This window comes from Canis lupus, chromosome 4 (assembly GCF_003254725.2).
Source record: "Canis lupus dingo isolate Sandy chromosome 4, ASM325472v2, whole genome shotgun sequence".
NCBI classification, from domain to species: Eukaryota; Metazoa; Chordata; class Mammalia; order Carnivora; family Canidae; genus Canis; species Canis lupus.
The window spans coordinates 74,046,889-74,064,093 of record NC_064246.1 but is presented as its reverse complement, the minus strand read 5'-3'; the positions used below and the strand labels follow the sequence as shown (position 1 = coordinate 74,064,093).

The 17,205-nt window shown below is 41.3% G+C and overlaps 1 protein-coding gene across 6 annotated transcripts in view; it reads right to left on the bottom strand.

The window, feature by feature from the left end:
- Positions 1–16,292, bottom strand: part of LOC125755008 (uncharacterized) — a 50,804-nt gene extending 34,512 nt beyond the window's left edge. For 4 of the 6 annotated variants that reach the window (XR_007410404.1, XM_049109398.1, XM_049109399.1 and 1 more), the window contains exons 1-3: positions 16,049–16,292; positions 11,226–11,322; positions 9,373–9,427 (exon numbers count right to left, since the gene is read on the bottom strand). Coding sequence is in view for 3 of the 6 variants with exons in the window: in XM_049109398.1 (XP_048965355.1) it covers positions 9,373–9,427; positions 11,226–11,322; positions 16,049–16,186 (290 nt within the window). In the remaining 3 variants the exon portion in view is untranslated. Of the gene's footprint in view, positions 1–9,372; positions 9,428–11,225; positions 11,323–14,091; positions 14,203–16,048 lie in introns of those variants that run through there. The other 2 variants (XR_007410407.1, XR_007410406.1) reach the window with 2 other exon arrangements.
- Positions 16,293–17,205: the final 913 nt, after the last annotated feature.

Here is a 17,205-nt window from a genome sequence, read left to right as displayed (position 1 = left end):
AGTCACTGGGAAGGCAAATGACATAATCTGTGTGAAAAATATGGTTCAAGCATAAGGTACTTACTCATCTGTAAAATGAGGGGGTTGGTCTAGATGGGATCTGATGTTCTTCTAGTTCTAAAGCTCTACGACTCTATTATTATCCTTATTATCTGACGATCATGCTAAAATTATGGGTTTTATGGATCTGAAACACCCTTCTCTCATCTTGCCCAGAAAACGTAATGCAAGGCTCTTAGCCTGGGAAATACCACTTCCTAGGTGGTTGTTTCCACAGAAACACCAATAACCATAAAGTTGTGCAGGAATGTGAACTGTCTGGGTTTGAACAGGAAGAGGAAATTAATGTAAAAACCAGGAACAGAACCAAACCCCTAAAAAAGAATAGAGTTTCTTTCTGTACATTACATGTAAATATGTAACCTAATCCCCCATCTGAAAACTTTCTGCTTTTTAAAATACTGCACATGATACCATAGCTGAAACACTGAACGATTTAAAAGTGGTTTCAGAACACTATGACAAAACCTAGAGGTTTAGAACGATGAGGTCTAGAGAATTGCTTCATTCCAAAATTGCCCTTCAGCCACAGTGGTTAGTGTTCAGTGACTCTCTTGTGTTTTAGAAAGAAAAGGGGGGAAATGATCCTCTTCCTAGGAATACATCATCAGAGGTGGAGCAGTAATGATTGAACCGCTGCTGACAGTCACAGAGGGCTGCCTATGTGCCAGACGCTGGAGTATGAGCGCTTTACTTGGATTTTATTTAATCTTCATAAAATCTCCAGTGAGGCAGGCGCTCTTATTGGCCCCATTATGTAGATGAGAAACCGAGGCTCAGAGGCCAAGGCTCGATCTGAGTCCTGCAGCCAGCAGGCGGTAGCTCTGGGATTCAAAGCCACAGAGCCTGGCTCCAGACTTCATCCTTGTCATCACCTATGCTACTTTGGCTCCGACTACTTACTATGATTCCCTAAAAACAGTTTTTTCCAAAGCAAAAGATAACATGATATGTATTGAGGGGCGGTTGGGAAAGGATCTCATTAGCGAGAGAGGCTCTGTGGTACTTCATTTACAACAGTTAAAAATGAATAGTATGTTGAATGTTCTCCTCAGCACATAGAAACAGTCCACATTTCCCAGAATGGACAACCTAAAACATCAGAGGCATCCTGTCTCAGGAAAAGCTCAGACCTCCAAAACCCCTTTTGTCCCATAAATAAAGAGTAAGCCTCCTTATCCCAGCTCACAAGGATTTGGAGAGGAGGCAGGGATTCTCCATCCCAACCTTGGTCTCTCCTTAGTGGCTGTCGGAACCATCAATTAATTGCCACTCTTTCTTCCCATGGTTCAGAGCAGTCAGACCATGGAAAGGGAGTGAGATCCCGAGGAAAGGATTCTCTCCCCATCTTCCAAGCAAAACACTTCAATCAAATATCTTTTTTCTCATACGTTTAAACAGATTCTAAAAATACATTTACAGAAAACCCAAAAATGACATTAGATTCTCCTTTTCTTTGGTTAGCCATAAACGTTTGTGAGGCATAAAAGCCTGTGGTAGGGAAGGAAATGATAATACAGCTCAGTAATCCACTATTTCTATTCCTAGAACATAATTACCGAGGAAAGCAATCAAGTGGCATGCATTTATTGAGCATTTACTAAATGCCTTGCTGTGTGGGATAGAAAATAAGGGCAGTAAGGTCTTAATTAACAGACCCCTGGGAACTGAACATGGTTAAAGCAAAGATGAAGACAAAATTTCTGTAAAAACTGTGGAAGCAAGGCTGCCTAAGGATAGGAGAAAACACTAAAGGGATGGAGAATTGTGAAGCTGTTCCTCTCTTGCCAACTCTTTGGGGGGCTTTTCCTGCTTCTTGAGAAATACCCTCCCTCAAATCCTCTGCACTTTCTCTCTCACTCAGCGGGCATGTGTGGTTCCCTGCAGCCCTGGCCAGGAGCTGCGAATGCAAAGAGGATCTGGACCCCACTAATGGGCTCTGCTTCCAGCCAGCATTTGCACAGCTTCTGTCACTCTGCTCCTACCCCCACCAGGCCAGTCAAAATAGGGTATGATGACGAGTCATTCACACTTTTGAATGGGTTGGCCAATAACGGCTCACGCAAAGCCCATTCACACTAAAATGGAACTCTGGGTGCTTTGGCACTTGAAGGCTGTTTCTTTCAGTTGAGGAACGGAGTTTCAGATACCACTAAGCATGTTGTAGGAGGAAGAAGGGGAGCTGGGAATCACCCCAGTTCTGCTTATGTAGCTGGGCCTGGACGCCTCAGCTCAAATGTCACCTCTTCAGGGAGCCCTTCTGTGACGCTGGATCTAATGTTGGTGGGCTGTCAGGTTAGCCACTTTGTTTTATTGGTAGCCCTTCCTGTTATTGTAAATTACCTTGTTTATTTCTCTATGGTAGGTTACCCTGCACTTCCCTCTAAGTCCTAAGATCTTCTCAATTTTCTTTTCTACTCTGTCCGCAGAGCCTGACACATTGGCTAGGACATGGATGGTTATTGAGGGAGCGAGTGACTGAGTGAGTGACTGAGTAAATGAATGTATTTGGCCACTTGATTTAGCTCCTGAGGAGTGGTTGAGAGCACAGATACAGGCAGCTAGTATTTGACAAGGGGACCAAGAATATTCCATGGGGATAAGGACAGTCTCTTCAATTAAATAAACTTAGGGAAGGGGTGCCTGGGTGGCTCAGTGATTGAGCATCTTGCCTTTGGCTCACGTCGTGATCCCAGGATCCTAGGATCAACTCCTGTATCAAGCTCCCTGCGGGGAGCCTGCTTTTCTTTCTGCTTATGTCTCTGCCTCTCTCTCTGCGTCTCTCATGAATAAATAAATAAAATCTTTTTAGAAATTTAAAAAAATGATTAAAAAATAACAAGTTTAGGGAAAACTGAGTAACGTTGAGAAGACTGGAATTGCGCCCCTGTTGTATACCCCTCACATAAAATAACTCAAAAATGAATTAAAGACTTAATTCATTGCAAGACCCAAAACTGTAAAACTAGAAAAACAAACAAACAAACAAACAAAAAAAACAGGGAAAAAGCCTCCTGACATTGGTCTTGGCAATATCTTTTTTGGATGAAACACCAAAAGAAGAGAAAAAAGTCAAAAGCAAAAATCAACAAGTGGGACTACATCAAACTAAAAAGCTTCTGCACAGTAAGATAAACAGTCAACAAAATTAAAAAACAACCTACTGAATGAAAGGAAATATTTGCAAACTACATATCTATAAGGGATTAATTTCCAAAATATATAAAGAACACATGCAACAACTCACCACCAAAAAACCCCAAAATTTAAAAAAAAACCCGATTTTTAAAAAATTGACAGAGGAACCTGATAGACATGTATTGAATCATTATGTCGTACATCTGAAGTTAATAAAGGCCATATGTCAATTATACCTCAATTAAAAAAATTCACATGGCCAACCGGTATATGAACAAATGCTCACTAGTATCACTAATCCTCAGGGAAATATAGATCAAAACAATAATGAGATACTGCCGAACACCTGTTAGAACGGCTATTCTCAAAATAAGTGTTGGCAAAGATGGGGAGAAAATGAGAACCCTTTTGCACTGTTGGTAGGACTCTAAATTGGTGCAGCCACTATAGAAAACAGTATAGAGGTATCGAGGCTCCTCAGAAAATAAAACACAGAACTACCATATCACTACCAGCAACCCCACGTGGGCACATATCCAAAGGAAATGGAAATCGAATCTTTTTTTTTTTTTAATGAAAATAGAATCTTGAAAAGATATCTGCACTCCCACATTCACTGCAGCATTATTCACAATAGCCAAGACATGTAAACAACCTAAATGTCCATCAAGAGATAAATGGGTAGAGAAGATATGGCCTTTTTATGCAGTGGAATATTATTCAGCCGTGAGAAATACGGAAATCCTGTTGTTTGCAACAATATGGATAAACCTCAAGGCCATTATGCTAAGTGAAATGAGTCAGAGTAAGACAATTACTGTATGATATCACTTACTTAAGGAATCTTAAAAAGCCAAACTCATAGAAATAGAGTAGTGGAGTGTTAGCCAGGGGTGGGAAGTTGGTAGAATGAGGAGATGTTGCTCAAAGGGTTTAAGTTAGGGGCGCCTGAGTGGCTCAGTCAATTGAGCATTTGACTGTGGCTCAGGTCATGGTCTCAGGGTGCTAGGATCCAGCCCTGCATTGGGCTCCCTCTGCCCCACTCCCATCTTGTACTCTCTCTCTCTATCAAATAAATAAATAAGTAAAATCTTTTTTTTTTAAAGAGTATAAGTTATAAGAGTCTAATATACAGTGTGGTGATTATAGTTAATACTATTGTATTATATCCTAGAGGGTTTATATGAGTAGATCTTGTATGTTCTCACCACAAAAGAAGAAGTGGTAATTATACGATATGATGGAGGTGTTAGCTAATGCTACAGTGATAATCATTCTGCAATATGTAAGTACATCAAATCACCGTGTTGTACCCCTTAAACTTACATAGAGTTTTGTATCAATTATATTCCAGTAAAGCTTGAGGAAAGAGTGATTGGCAGGGGTTTGGAGATCTGAAGGGTCACAGGCTGGTCTCTACACCCCAGGTCAAGGGTAGGCAAACTAGAGGCCAGCTGCTCGTTTCAATAAATAAAATTGTATTGCGACACACCCACACCCACTAGTTCACTCATTTTTACAGCCACATTTGGGCTCCAATGGCAGAATTGAGTAGTTGCAGTAGGGACCACGATCTAAACATATTTACAACCTGGTTCTTTACAGAGTTTGCTGACCCCCACCTAGATTTGCCCTGGGAGAGTTGAACTGGGACTATTGGATGCCAATTGGCAAGCTATTGGGGATGAAGGAGGTAGTGCCTCCTTGTTATTAATAAATCTTTGTCCCCTTTTATTAATATGTGCCATCTTTCAGAATACAATTTTAAATAAAAAATGGTTTTAAAATTGTTTAAAGTGCAATGCCTTAAAGACTATTTATTGCATTAATCAAGATAGGCCAGGCGGTATGACAGTTAATAATCTGAAAGCCTCAACAATTTAAAACAACCAAGCTCATCTCCCACTCACATTACATTGCCCATGGAGGTTGGCAGGGGCTCTTCACATTGTAGTCACTCGAGAACCCAAGGCTGATGGAGGCTCATCTCTACTCTACTTCTATGATTTCTAAGGTGGAGATAGGGATATGGAGTGAGAAGAACATACTGAATCATATATAGGATTTTAAGGTTTCCACCTGGAAGTGACACAGGCCGCTTGCATTCATATTCCATTTCCCAAAGCAAGGCTATGGCCACATCTTAGTTCATCAGGGGGAGGATATGTAATCTTCCCACAGGAGCAGGCAATGAATATTTGTGGTAACTTTATAACTAGCTATAATTATTCTTGAAATACTTGAATTAACAAGAAAAGTAGTGGGTTAGGATTAGGACCACAGATTTTAATCCCAGGTAGAATTGGGTCCACAGGAATTAGAGCAAGAATGAGGGGCCCCTTTCCTGAGAGTCTCAGCCCCTGAGATGCTTTGAAAAACCACAGACTCCCAAGTACCATTGTTTAAAGAAAGAAATCCTGGGATTTGACATAGGCTACAATATTCTATTAGAGCTGTTATTAACATTTAAAACTCTATTGAGACCAAAATCGTCCAGCAAATAATATCAAAACAGTACTCAGGAATTTAGAACTTTTTGAGTTGCTTTACATTTGTCTATAACTCTCAAGGCTAAAACAGCTCTTCCTGTGTCTAGCAGCAGTGGGGGTGCTCTGCATTCCTTCACATACTGCAGCATGCCCCTGGTGTACAGCGTAAGAAATGTTTGTCTTCCAAAGTTTCCATATCTGGGATGGGGAACTGTCTAGCCTGGGCTTTCAACATCTTATTCATCTCACTCCTAGGAATCATTGCAAGCCCCCAGAACCAAAAAAAAAAAAAAAAAAAAAAAAGTGAGCATCTGTGGTATGGATGGTGCAGGAGGCAGAGATCATGACACAGCTGGGGATAATCAATCTGCTCCATGGGATTCCTGAGTTAGAAAAAGAGTTCAAGGAGGAATTCTATAGAAAGAGAGGGGGGAGATCTTCAGTGGTCTCACTCAGGCCCAGGATTGAACTTGGTTACTTTCAGCCAGCCCATGTGACTGACCAGTTGCTAACACAAAGAGTTAACTATGGGCATTCTAGAGGACTCAGAAGGGGGAACATCACTCTATTTAGACCATGCTGTATCAGTAATCTGGAAGGTTAATTTTGACCCAGAAAAGTGGGTCATATTCAATTACAAGTAGCAGAGCCTTTTGATAAGTATTGCCAATGTAGGGAAAGGCTATACCAAAAGGAGAAAAGTGGGCTGTCTTAGTGTACTAGGGCTGTCATAACAAAATACCATAGACCAGGTGGCTTAAACCACAGACATTTCTTTTCTCAGTTTTGGAAGCTGCAAGTCCGAGATCCAGGTGTTGGCAGAATTGGTTCCTGCTGAGGCCTCCCTCCTTAGCATGGAAGTAGTCTGCGTCTGCACATGGTTTCTCTCTGTATGTGCAAAACCCTGGTGTTTCCCCATGCATCCCAACTCTCTTATTATAAGGATAGTAGTCAGATTGGATTAGGGTCCACCCTGGTGACCTCACTGTAACCTACTTATCTTTAAGTAAGTAATTTTAAAGTCCTGTCTCCAAAAACAGTCACATTTTGAGGTACTGGAGGTTAGGGTATCAACGTATAAATACGGTGGGACAAAATTCAGCCCATAACATGGATTTTTAGCACATGTTAGAAAACTTGAAACTCCCCACTCTGTTCACATCAACAATGAATTTCTAGTATGACTGCCTGAACTTCTTGCCCTTTACAAAATCTCCTCCGGCATCTCCTCCCAAACTCTGTGTGTGTGTGTGTGTGTGTGAAAGAGAGATTGATGTATGTTCACAAAACATGCCAAAAAGTGAGGGTGCAAAACGTACAGCTTGATTCCAGAGTTAAGCACACAGTGTCATCCAATCTGAGTTTTCCTTTCCAGGAACCTATGCACCTGAATACTTTTTAAAATGCTGCTAACATGCTAAAATGTAGACACAGCACTTTCTATAAGTTTTATGACCATGGAGATCTGTTCATTATAGAAACAGGCACGGAGGATCCCCTCAAGAGGCTTACAATTCCACGGTATGAGGATATCTTCCCACATTCTATTGAAAATGCCTTTATTTTGTTCCTTGTCTTGGATGATAGTTTTGCAGGGTATACAATTCCAATGATTTATTTTCTCTCAGCATCTTGAAATATTTTCCTGGATTCTGGCTTCTCTTGTTGCTGTTAAGAAGACTGGTAGCTAATTGCTGCTCCTTTTTAGATTAGAGCTAATTGCTCTCCTTTCTCCCTGGTGCTTTTTATGATCTTCTGTCTTAAGCTTTCTGAAGTTTCATTATAATGTTTGTAGTAATGAATTTATTTTTATTTATCTTGCTTGGGATTTGATGTACTTCTCCAATCTGAAAAATCATGTCTTTGACCAATTCATATTTTTAATTTTTTCTTTGAATATTGCCTTTACTTCCCTCTGTCTATTCTCTCCCTCTGGAGCTCTAATAAAATATATTTTGAATATCTACATCTTCCTCCATATCTCTTTTTCTCAATTTCATAGCTTCCATACTTTCATCTCTCTGTACAGCATTATAAGGTGATTCTTCAGTCTTTTTTCCAATTTTTTAATTCACTCTTTACTTGTGGCTCATCTTTCATTTAATCCATCCTTTGCATTTTAAATCTCTATTATTACAGTTTACATTTCTAGAAATTCTGTTTGGTTGTTTTCAAACCTGTCTATTTATTCTTGATGGTCTTTTATTAACTTCTTATGTCTAAGTTCTCTATTTCTTCATGAATATTTTAAGCATACTTATTTCACATCCTTTGTTAGATGATACTATGCCCAAGGTTACTACAGTATAAGTCTATCCTTTATTGTTTCTGCTGAGCTCAATTTATGGTGGCTTAATTTTTCATGTGTTTCTGATTTTTAAAAAAAATTTAAAGATTTTATTTATTTATTTGAGAGAGAGAGAGAGAGAGAGAGAGAGAGCTCCCAAGCCACTGGGGAGGAGCAGAGGAGGAGGGAAAGGGAGAAAGAATCTGGAGCAGATTCAGTGCAGAGAGCAGAGCCCCAGGCAGGACTCAACCCCATGACTATGAATTCATGACGTGAGCCAAAACCAAGAGTCGGACATTTAACTGACTGAGCCACCCAGATAGCCCTAATTTTTTTTATTTGTTTAAGTCTCCTCTTAAATGTGGGAAGCCTGAAGAATCTATAAAAGTGCATCTCTCTCTATACCTGGTGCCTTGAGGAGTTATGAACTGGCAGTCTTTCAAGATAATTTTTCTAGCTGGGGTTTCCCAAACCATGTAAGTAGAATAAACACTTAACCTCCTTGAGGACAGGCTTGGAATTATAAATTCTCAGCAAAGACTTTTGTTTGTTTCTGTTTTTCATCCCTTTGACCAAGGCCTGGGAAAGTGGGAAAAACCCCTTACCTTGCTGTTTTTCTTTTGCCAAAGGATAGATTTTTTTTCCTAACCCAACTTTTTCCTGGAGAGTAGGGATGCTTGAGATCCCTAGCTTTTTCTCAGGATCTGGGTTCTCACTCCCACAGGACTTTAGTTCCCCCACGGAAAACCAAGCTCCCAGGATCAGCCAATGCCCCCCAAAGCAGCCCTCTGCTTCAGGGTTTGCTAACTACTCTGGTTTCCTTTATCTTGCCTCCTATGAATCTCATTTGCTTTCTTAGAAGTTTAACTGTGCTTTTAACCAAATGTTTGGTATTATCTAGTGTTTTTATGTGTTTGTAGGGGAATATTTTTCAGAATTTCCAGCCAGCTCTGTTGCTAGAGGGAGAAATACATTCCCAGGCTCTGCAGGCTGGGCCTTCTGCAACCCCTCAGGCCTAACTGCATGTGAGGCAGTTAGGCTCTTGCTTCAGTTTAGTGGAACAGAGAGCCTCTTTTCCTTTGTGTATCTGACTGAGACTCCAATAATCTATAGACATATTGTATTGTTTGCCATAAGCAATTGCATGGTAGCAAGCAGTCATGCAGCTGGGACTCAGAATACTAGGGTTCTCATTTTGGCCCTGCCCCGTAGACAAGTCCCTAAAACTCTCTGTAACTTGGTTTTTAAAAAATCTGCAAATAGGATAGCATTTTTGCCTTAATTGTTTTTTGTAATCGGGAGGTAAAATGGGATAAGTGAATATAAAAATCCTCTGTTAACTCTGAAGAGTGATATCAATGCAAGCCACTCTTAGTGAAAGTACAATAGCAAGCTCACCTTCTGAAGGAGGATGCATTGTGTTCCGATGTGCAGCTCCTGGGGTGGCATCTGCCTAATTAAGAATCAAGACTTGTTTGCAAAGACTAAAAATACACTTCTTAAAAATATACTAGTACATAATGTATAATGTCTCTTCCTTCCACTTGTAAACAATGCAATACTAAGTAAAAAGCAAGGGTTGAAAGAACACAAACTCTTGAATACAAATTGTGTATTATTGCACCTTAGGTGTTCAACTCCTCTAAACATTTGTGTTCATTTACTCCAATTTATTTCACTCTTTGAGATTCTTTGAGCTCTGTTCATAGCACCTAAAATACGCAAGACCAGATTCATTAGAAAAACACCTTGAGGGATGCCTGGGGGGTTCAGCGGTTGAGCGGCTGCCTTCGGCCCAGGGCGTGGTCCTGGAGTCCCGGGATGGAGTCCCGGGATGGAGTCCCGGGATGGAGTCTCGCATCAGGCTCCCTGCAAGAAACCTGCTTCTCCCTCTGCCTATATCTCTGCCTCTCTCTCTGTGTGTCTCTCGTGAATAAATAAATAAAATCTTAAAAAAAAAACAAAAACAAAAACAGGGCAGCCCGGGTGGCTTAGCGGTTTAGCGCCGCCTTCGGCCCAGGACCTGATCCTGGAGACCCGGGATCAAGTCCCACATCGGGATCCCTGCATGGAGCCTGCTTCTCCCTCTGCCTGTGTCTCTGCCTCTCTCTCTCTCAAAAAAAAAAAAAAAAAGAAAAAAAAAAGAAAAAAGAAAAAAACATGCCTTGATAACTGTTGCACCTGCCTGTGTATCTTACCTTGACCTGGGAAGCCCCTCTGAACATTGCTAACCTCCTTCTATTACTGCCATATCCGTCTTCTATTAGTGACCTGTCTTTTGGAAAGAGCAGTGACATTCTGTAGATGGCAGTGGATACTCCTACCGTGACTCCCACTGTTTCTATCTGCCTGCAAACTTTCCATCCCCAAAGAGTTTGTTCTTTCCTTCAGTGTTTTAAAGCTTTGCTCCTTGGTCAGCATGGTTCCTCAGACCAGCAGCATCAATGGGAACTTGCTAGAAATGCGGAATCTCAAGCCTTTCTTCAGACCTACTGAATTAGAATCTGCTTTTTCAACAGATCCCAGCTATTCACATGTACATTAAAGCTTGAAAAGCATGATTTTAAAACCATCATACTGAAAGAACACTTAGGTTTTATTTTCTTAAAGATTATATTTATTTATTTGACAGCGTGAGAGAGCACAAGCAGGGGGAAAGGCAGGCAGAGGGAGAGGGGGGAAGCAGACTCCCCATTAAGCAGGGAGCTGGACACGGGGCTCTATCCCAGGACCCTGGGATTCTGACCTGAGCTGAAGGCAGATGTTAACCAACTGAGCCACCCAGGTACACCTCTGAAAGAACACTTTAAATCAATAATTTTCTAGTTTATTGTATATAAGAATTCCTTGGGATGTTCCTTAAACATGCAGATTTTTCTGACCCACCTACTGGAGATAGTGAGTCATTATTTCTGGGCATGAATCCATAAACCACACTTTGAGAAAACACACTTTTAAACAAAGTATAGTGTCTACACTATGTTTTACATTAAGTGGAGATGTTTTTAGCATGTTAGGGAGATCCACCTTTGACGCACTTGTCCAGGTGTAAGTCCAGTAAACTTTTTATTTTCCTTTCAGAAACCCCCTTGAAGGATTCCTTAAACAAGTCTCCTCCATGTCAAACTTTTTCCTCAGGTTTTCCCAAAGGCAACTGTAGCCATCCAACTCCTCCTGCCTAATGTGTGTCCTAACCTCCACCTCAGGTTATGTATGCTTCATGGAGATGGTCCCAGCACACGTTAGATCACCTGACAAAGAAGTGAATGGGCTCCCTCTTGATACAGTCCTTCTGCCTTGACCTTGACTCTGATGGGCAGGGACATCACACTTTTCTCTCTGTATTTGCTAAAGGGAAGAAAGAGAATAGTATTTAAAAACATGAAGAAATACCTTTTTAAAATAGCTACTTTATTATAGCCCTGTCACTTGATTTTCTATCAGATGTGCAACCAGAATGTGCTCCCAAACTGTCCAAACCGAGCATTCAGGTTGACTTGAAGCTCCAGCCCTGGAGTTTTCTTACTTTGTAACCTTGGGCAAGCTCCTTAACCTTTCCTAATCTATTTCTTCATTTCTCAATGGAAATAAGAGTATCTACCCCATGAAGTTGTTGTGAGACTTTTCAGAGTTAATGCTCATTTGGCTCTACGTTTGCTGTAAAATGAGCACTGAATAATTTTAACATATTATCAAAAGATACTTTGGCAGAGATGCCTACCCTGTGGTGGTCTGGTACTTTGGAGGTTCCCAATAAACTGTGACTCCTAGCATGTATGCTTTTGTGTAGCTCCTTCCCACTTTGACTCTGGACTGGCCATGTGATGATCAGCTTTGGCAAGCACAGTGTAAGTAGAGGCTGGATAGGCACTTGTACATTGAGGCTCATGTCTTGGGCCACTCCTTCTTGGAACAAAGCTACCAGTCCATGAGGAAGCCCAAGGAACCCTGAGAACTGAGGTCTTAGCCAATCCCTACCTGAACTCTAGCCAGGGACCAATACTATGCTGTAGGAAGGAGGCCACGTTATGCCTTTTGGCCATCCTGGTACCCCAGCCTATACCATATATCTATACCACCCGGTCAACCCACAGAAACATGAGAAACAGTAAATTATATTATATTGTTGTTGTTTTAAGACACTAAGTTTTGAGACTGTTTGTTTTACATCAATAGATAGATTCAATATCCATTCTTCCCATTTTCCTATTAGTAAAACCCCAATTTCATTTGATGCACAATGCACCTAGCTAAAAATAGATATTTCCTTCTCTATCTTTCAGATGTCGGTGATCATGTGAGATACAATTTGGTCAATAAAATTGAGATGTTGAGTGGGGCTTTCAGAAAATCTCCCCATTGAGTGGACTATACCAGCTGTCTTCTCTTCCCCTTCTTCCTGCCTGACCACAGAATGGATGATGTAAGTGATCAAGCTGTCTTCTAATGAGGGAAAATATAGAAATCAAAGACCTCAGACCTGATCACCTTGAGCCACTGATCTAAAGGCAAGTAACTTTTCAGAATATGAGGGAAACAAGTCCCCATTGTGTTAAGGCCACCGTTATCTGCTAATAGGCATCATTATCACTGGAACAGGAAGCTGATTCCGGCGCCAATGGTGTTTTAATCACATTATTTACTATCATGGAAGCTGCATAGCACGGTGAGTGTCAGCCCTGGCTGCACGTTATAATGGGAATCTCTGGGTAGGGATGAGTTACTTATACTTTGGTTCCCGTAGCGCACTACTACCTAATATTTCAGCATAATAGAAAGCCTCGCATTTTCAAGGGTTCTGCTTACTGGGCAACATGCCTTGGCAGAGCCACAGAAGAGCATCAAAGAACTAGAAAGCAACATGAACTCATCTGTTTGTCTTCTTTTGGTGACTCTTTGTCCTTGTATGTCTGTAGACCATCTCTCCAAATAGGTTGGAAGCTCCTTGAAGGTAGAAAGCATCTCATATTTTTCCTTTCTATGTGTGTTCAATACTACACCTTACAGATTAATCGACAAAGTTTTCATATAAGACTTAGCAGTTAGTGCCCTAGAAATGTTTAAACTACAGGCGATGATATTTTTTTGAAGATTGTATTTATTTATTCATGAGAGACACAGAAAGAGAGGCAGAGACATGGCAGAGGGAGAAGCAGGCTCCCTGCGGGGAGCCCGATGTAGGACTCGATCCCAGGATTCCGGGGTCATGCCCTGAGCCAAGGCAGATGCTCAAACACTGAGCCACCCAGGTGCCCCAAGGCGATGACATTTTTAATAATGGTTTAATTGATTTTGATATACGTCACTATTTTATTTTCCTCTGGGTTCTATGAATCTTGTATGCTTCTCTACATTAATAACAATTATAGATATTATTTACTTAGCTCTTGCTCTGTGCCAGGTACTATTGTACATGCTTCACATGTGTTACTTGTTTAATCTGCAAGATAATCCAAGAGGCTGATACTAACATTATCCCCAGTTGGCAGATGAAGAAACTGAAGCCAAGAGAAATGAAGTGATCTGCCCCAAATTGCACTGCTTGAAAGTGGAGAAGCCAGGGTTCCAAGCCACTACCTGACAGAGTTATTTCTTCTAGTTTCTGTTTTCAAAAATGCTTTCAATTTGCATTTTTATTCCTTGAGAAATAAAGAGAAAATAAACAAAGAGAAAAATAAAAGTTCAATCATGAATGCTTTCTACTGGCTACCAGTTGCTCTTGGCTGGACAAGCCTATTCTCCAGGCCACCCTGGGAGGACACCTGCCCCAATACAGCTCTTCTGTTCTCACTGGTTCTTCTGTAGAGCTGGCCTCACGCTCACTACTATAAAATTTCTCCAAGGTGCACCTCTAGCCTGGAATCATTTCCCTCCCCTCCAAATCAAACATGCAAGTAAGAATGCCCAGACCTGGAGCAGAAGGCAGTGTGGTCAGGGAGGGAGAATCAGGATGAGAAGAAACACACTGAATGTTCTCACAATTTCTATTTCTTAATATGAGCGAGTTATGTTGGATGTGAATGGAGAGTCCTCTTAAGGCCACAGTTTAAATAAAAGTGTTTTAAAATACTTCCCAGAAGCCCACAGAGCAAATATGAGACCCACTCAGACCTCTACCTCCCTCTCTTTGTCTCTGAGTCCTGGGTCTTTTGATGGCAAATTTCCCAGACTAATTCAGAGCCAACTTAGTCTTCTGGTTCTTTCCAGTAGCCTCCAAAAATCCCTTCCTTTTTATATAATTCTAAATAACAAACTCCCCTCTGATTGGCCAGCAGTGACCTCGATACCATTAACACTGGAACTCTGCCGTCCTCCCCTCTATTGGTTTATTATTGTGAAGCCAATTTGTCTCCTTGGCATTTGTGCTCTCAGGGTTCTAGGAATCCATGAGAGGAAGCCACCATAGCCTTTTTCCTGCTTTTGCTGGCTTCTGTGGACCTTCCCTTCCTACTTCATCTCTGTTGAGGGAATATTTACACAGTGATCTTTCTGGCTCCCCCAATTCTGTCCCCCTCCTCTCCTCTGGCATATCACAGGACCGTGCAAAACATTTCCATGGTCTGAATCTTCTGAAACTCAAACAGGAAGTCAAGAACAATAAATTGTAGGGCTGTCTTTGAAAAAAGAAGGCAAAGGAAGAATGATAAGTTTACCTTAAAAGAACCTCCATCCTGAATGTGAGAAACCTGCTCAAGGCGCATTACTTGGAGAGTGGAGGAATTTGTATCGAGGCAAAACAAACAAAGGACTTGTGGAATTCTGTTAAATATCTTCACAGAACTGTAGTCGTATATCTTAAGCACTAACAGTCTGCTGTGGAAAATGAATTTTAAAAATGTGTTCACTTGCATAGTTGAAAGACCAATTTTGAGAACCAGCAATCTACTTTATGTCGTCTACTAAGGATTTTAAAGAGAACGAACACAAATGGAAAAGTGAAAATGAATACCAGAAGCTAAATGGCCACAACGCCTTGGAAAAACAGAAGCAAGAAGCCCTAACAGATGCAAAATAACTCATCAGCAAATGTAGTCCCCAGACTTATTATGGGTGCGCTATTCGGATAAGGAAGAAACATGAATTAAAATGTCTGGTAGGCAGACGTTGATCTCAATGAACAAGACAAAAATCGTGGAGCTCAGGTTTAACGCCGTAACAGAAAACAAGTGTCCCAAGCCAAGAAAAATAGTGGTTTGGTTTAGAATCACTCTGTGTCAAGAAATCCTTCTGGAGCATTGACTTTTTTACAAGGCCCATTGCAAGAGCCACCCCATCCTCTCCACCTAATCTCATTTTTGTTGGCAATGCTAAAGCAAGAAGTGGGTGCTCCAGACACGGCTGCGACAGTCAATAAAGCCTGGCCCCACTTTATGGTGATCTAGGGAAAGAGTATAAAATACCAATGCCTGGGGGTGCCTGGGTGGTACAGTCGGTTAAGCATCTGACTCTTGGTTTTGGCTCAGGTCCTTATCTCAGGGTTGTAAGATGGAGCCCCGTGTCGGGCTCTGGGCTCTGTGAGCTCAGCATAGAGTCAGCTTGAAATTCTCTCTCCTCCCTCTGCCCCTCCTGTTGTGCTCCCTCTCTCAAAACAAACAAACAAACAAACAAACAAACAAATCTTTAAAAATATACTAATGCCCACACCAGACCACTTTAATCAGTATCCTAGGGTATGGGGCTGAGGCAATTGGTGATTTTTACAGGCAGGTGATTCTAAAGGGGCTGCCAAGATGATGACCCACTGCAGAAGACCGAAGAAAAGATGTGACTGGCACACCCATGGATCTACATCCTGTATCGTTGCTTGTGCCTGTGGAGCTTTGTGAACATTTTTTCTCTTAGTCTTCTGCTAAGCAAGTAACTGCCTTTTCAATGTTCTTGAATTCCTCACGATGCCCTCCTCCACTGCCTTAATGGGAGAGAACTTTCTGGAATTTCTGACATGCACATGGCAGAGCAACCAACCTGACGGCACGGATGGCTATTTGGATTACCATAAAATGTTTCTTCTCAGAAAGAAGAGGACCAAGACTGAGCTTTTGGTGTCTGTTGCCTGTTCTAAAGTTGGTCTCACCTGGGTTCCAGTCCTCTTATCCAGGCCTCTGCCAGAACTGGGAAAAGGCATGAGATCAATACCTAAGTGGTTATAAATCCATGTGGCCTGAAGACAATATGGAGTGGTGGTTAGGAGGATGGCTCTGGAGTCGGGCATCCTGAACTACAATTCTTGGTGCCACTTTTTTCTGGCTCGATGATATTGGCAAGTTACTGGATCTGTTTGAAACTCAGTTTCCTCACCTGTAAAAATAGGATAATACTCCATCCAAGTTGCTGTATTAAGAAAAACTTTAATAGATACTAAATTCTTCATCTATATTAGATCTTCAACAGGCAGTATTGCACAGGAGTCAAAATTGAAGGCTCTAGAGCCAGACTGCCCTAATTTATCTCAACATTGCCACCGGCTGCATGACTTTAGGCAAGTTACTTAATCCCTCTGTGCCCCAGTTCCCTTAAGTAGGGAAAATAGTGGTACTTATGGGGTTGGTATCACCACAGGGGCCAAGGACAGTCCTAAGATGGATCACTTTGGCGTGAAGATTATTTTGAGTTAAAAATAATAAAAACTCAGCAAATTCAGGAAAACTCTTTACCTCCCTGTCAATTGCCTGTTTGTACCAATTAGAGGATATTAACAGAGATTCTTCTTTACCTAAGAGACTTACCTGAATAAGAGGGCAACCTTGTTTTCAAAATGTCTCCTCTCACCTTCCTGCCAGCAGTCTTCCTTTCTTTTGTGTCCTCGGACCCCTACCCCTCTCCTTAGCTCACAAAAGCCTTGTGTTGCCTGGCCATCTTGGAATTTTATGTCTGTTTGGAATCTCTATACATGCAAAATTAAGTGTGATTTTCACCGGTTAATCCGTCTTATTTCAATTTGATTCTTAGTCTGGCTAGAAAGATCTTGAAGGGCAGAGGAAATTCTTTCTCCCCAACATAAAGATTAGATGATCTAACATTAGGGTGGCCTACTGACTCAGTTTGTTCAGGACAGTTCCAGTTAATGCTTTTTGTCCTAGTATCCTGGTTTAGAATTTGCCTGGTCCCCTTCATTCTCAAAAGTGTCAAAAATGTCCCAGGTTGAATAATTAAGTACATGGCCATTGTAGTTATGCAAATATCACTTAGAAAAATGCATTGTATAGAGTAGATGCTGAATGTGTCTTAGCT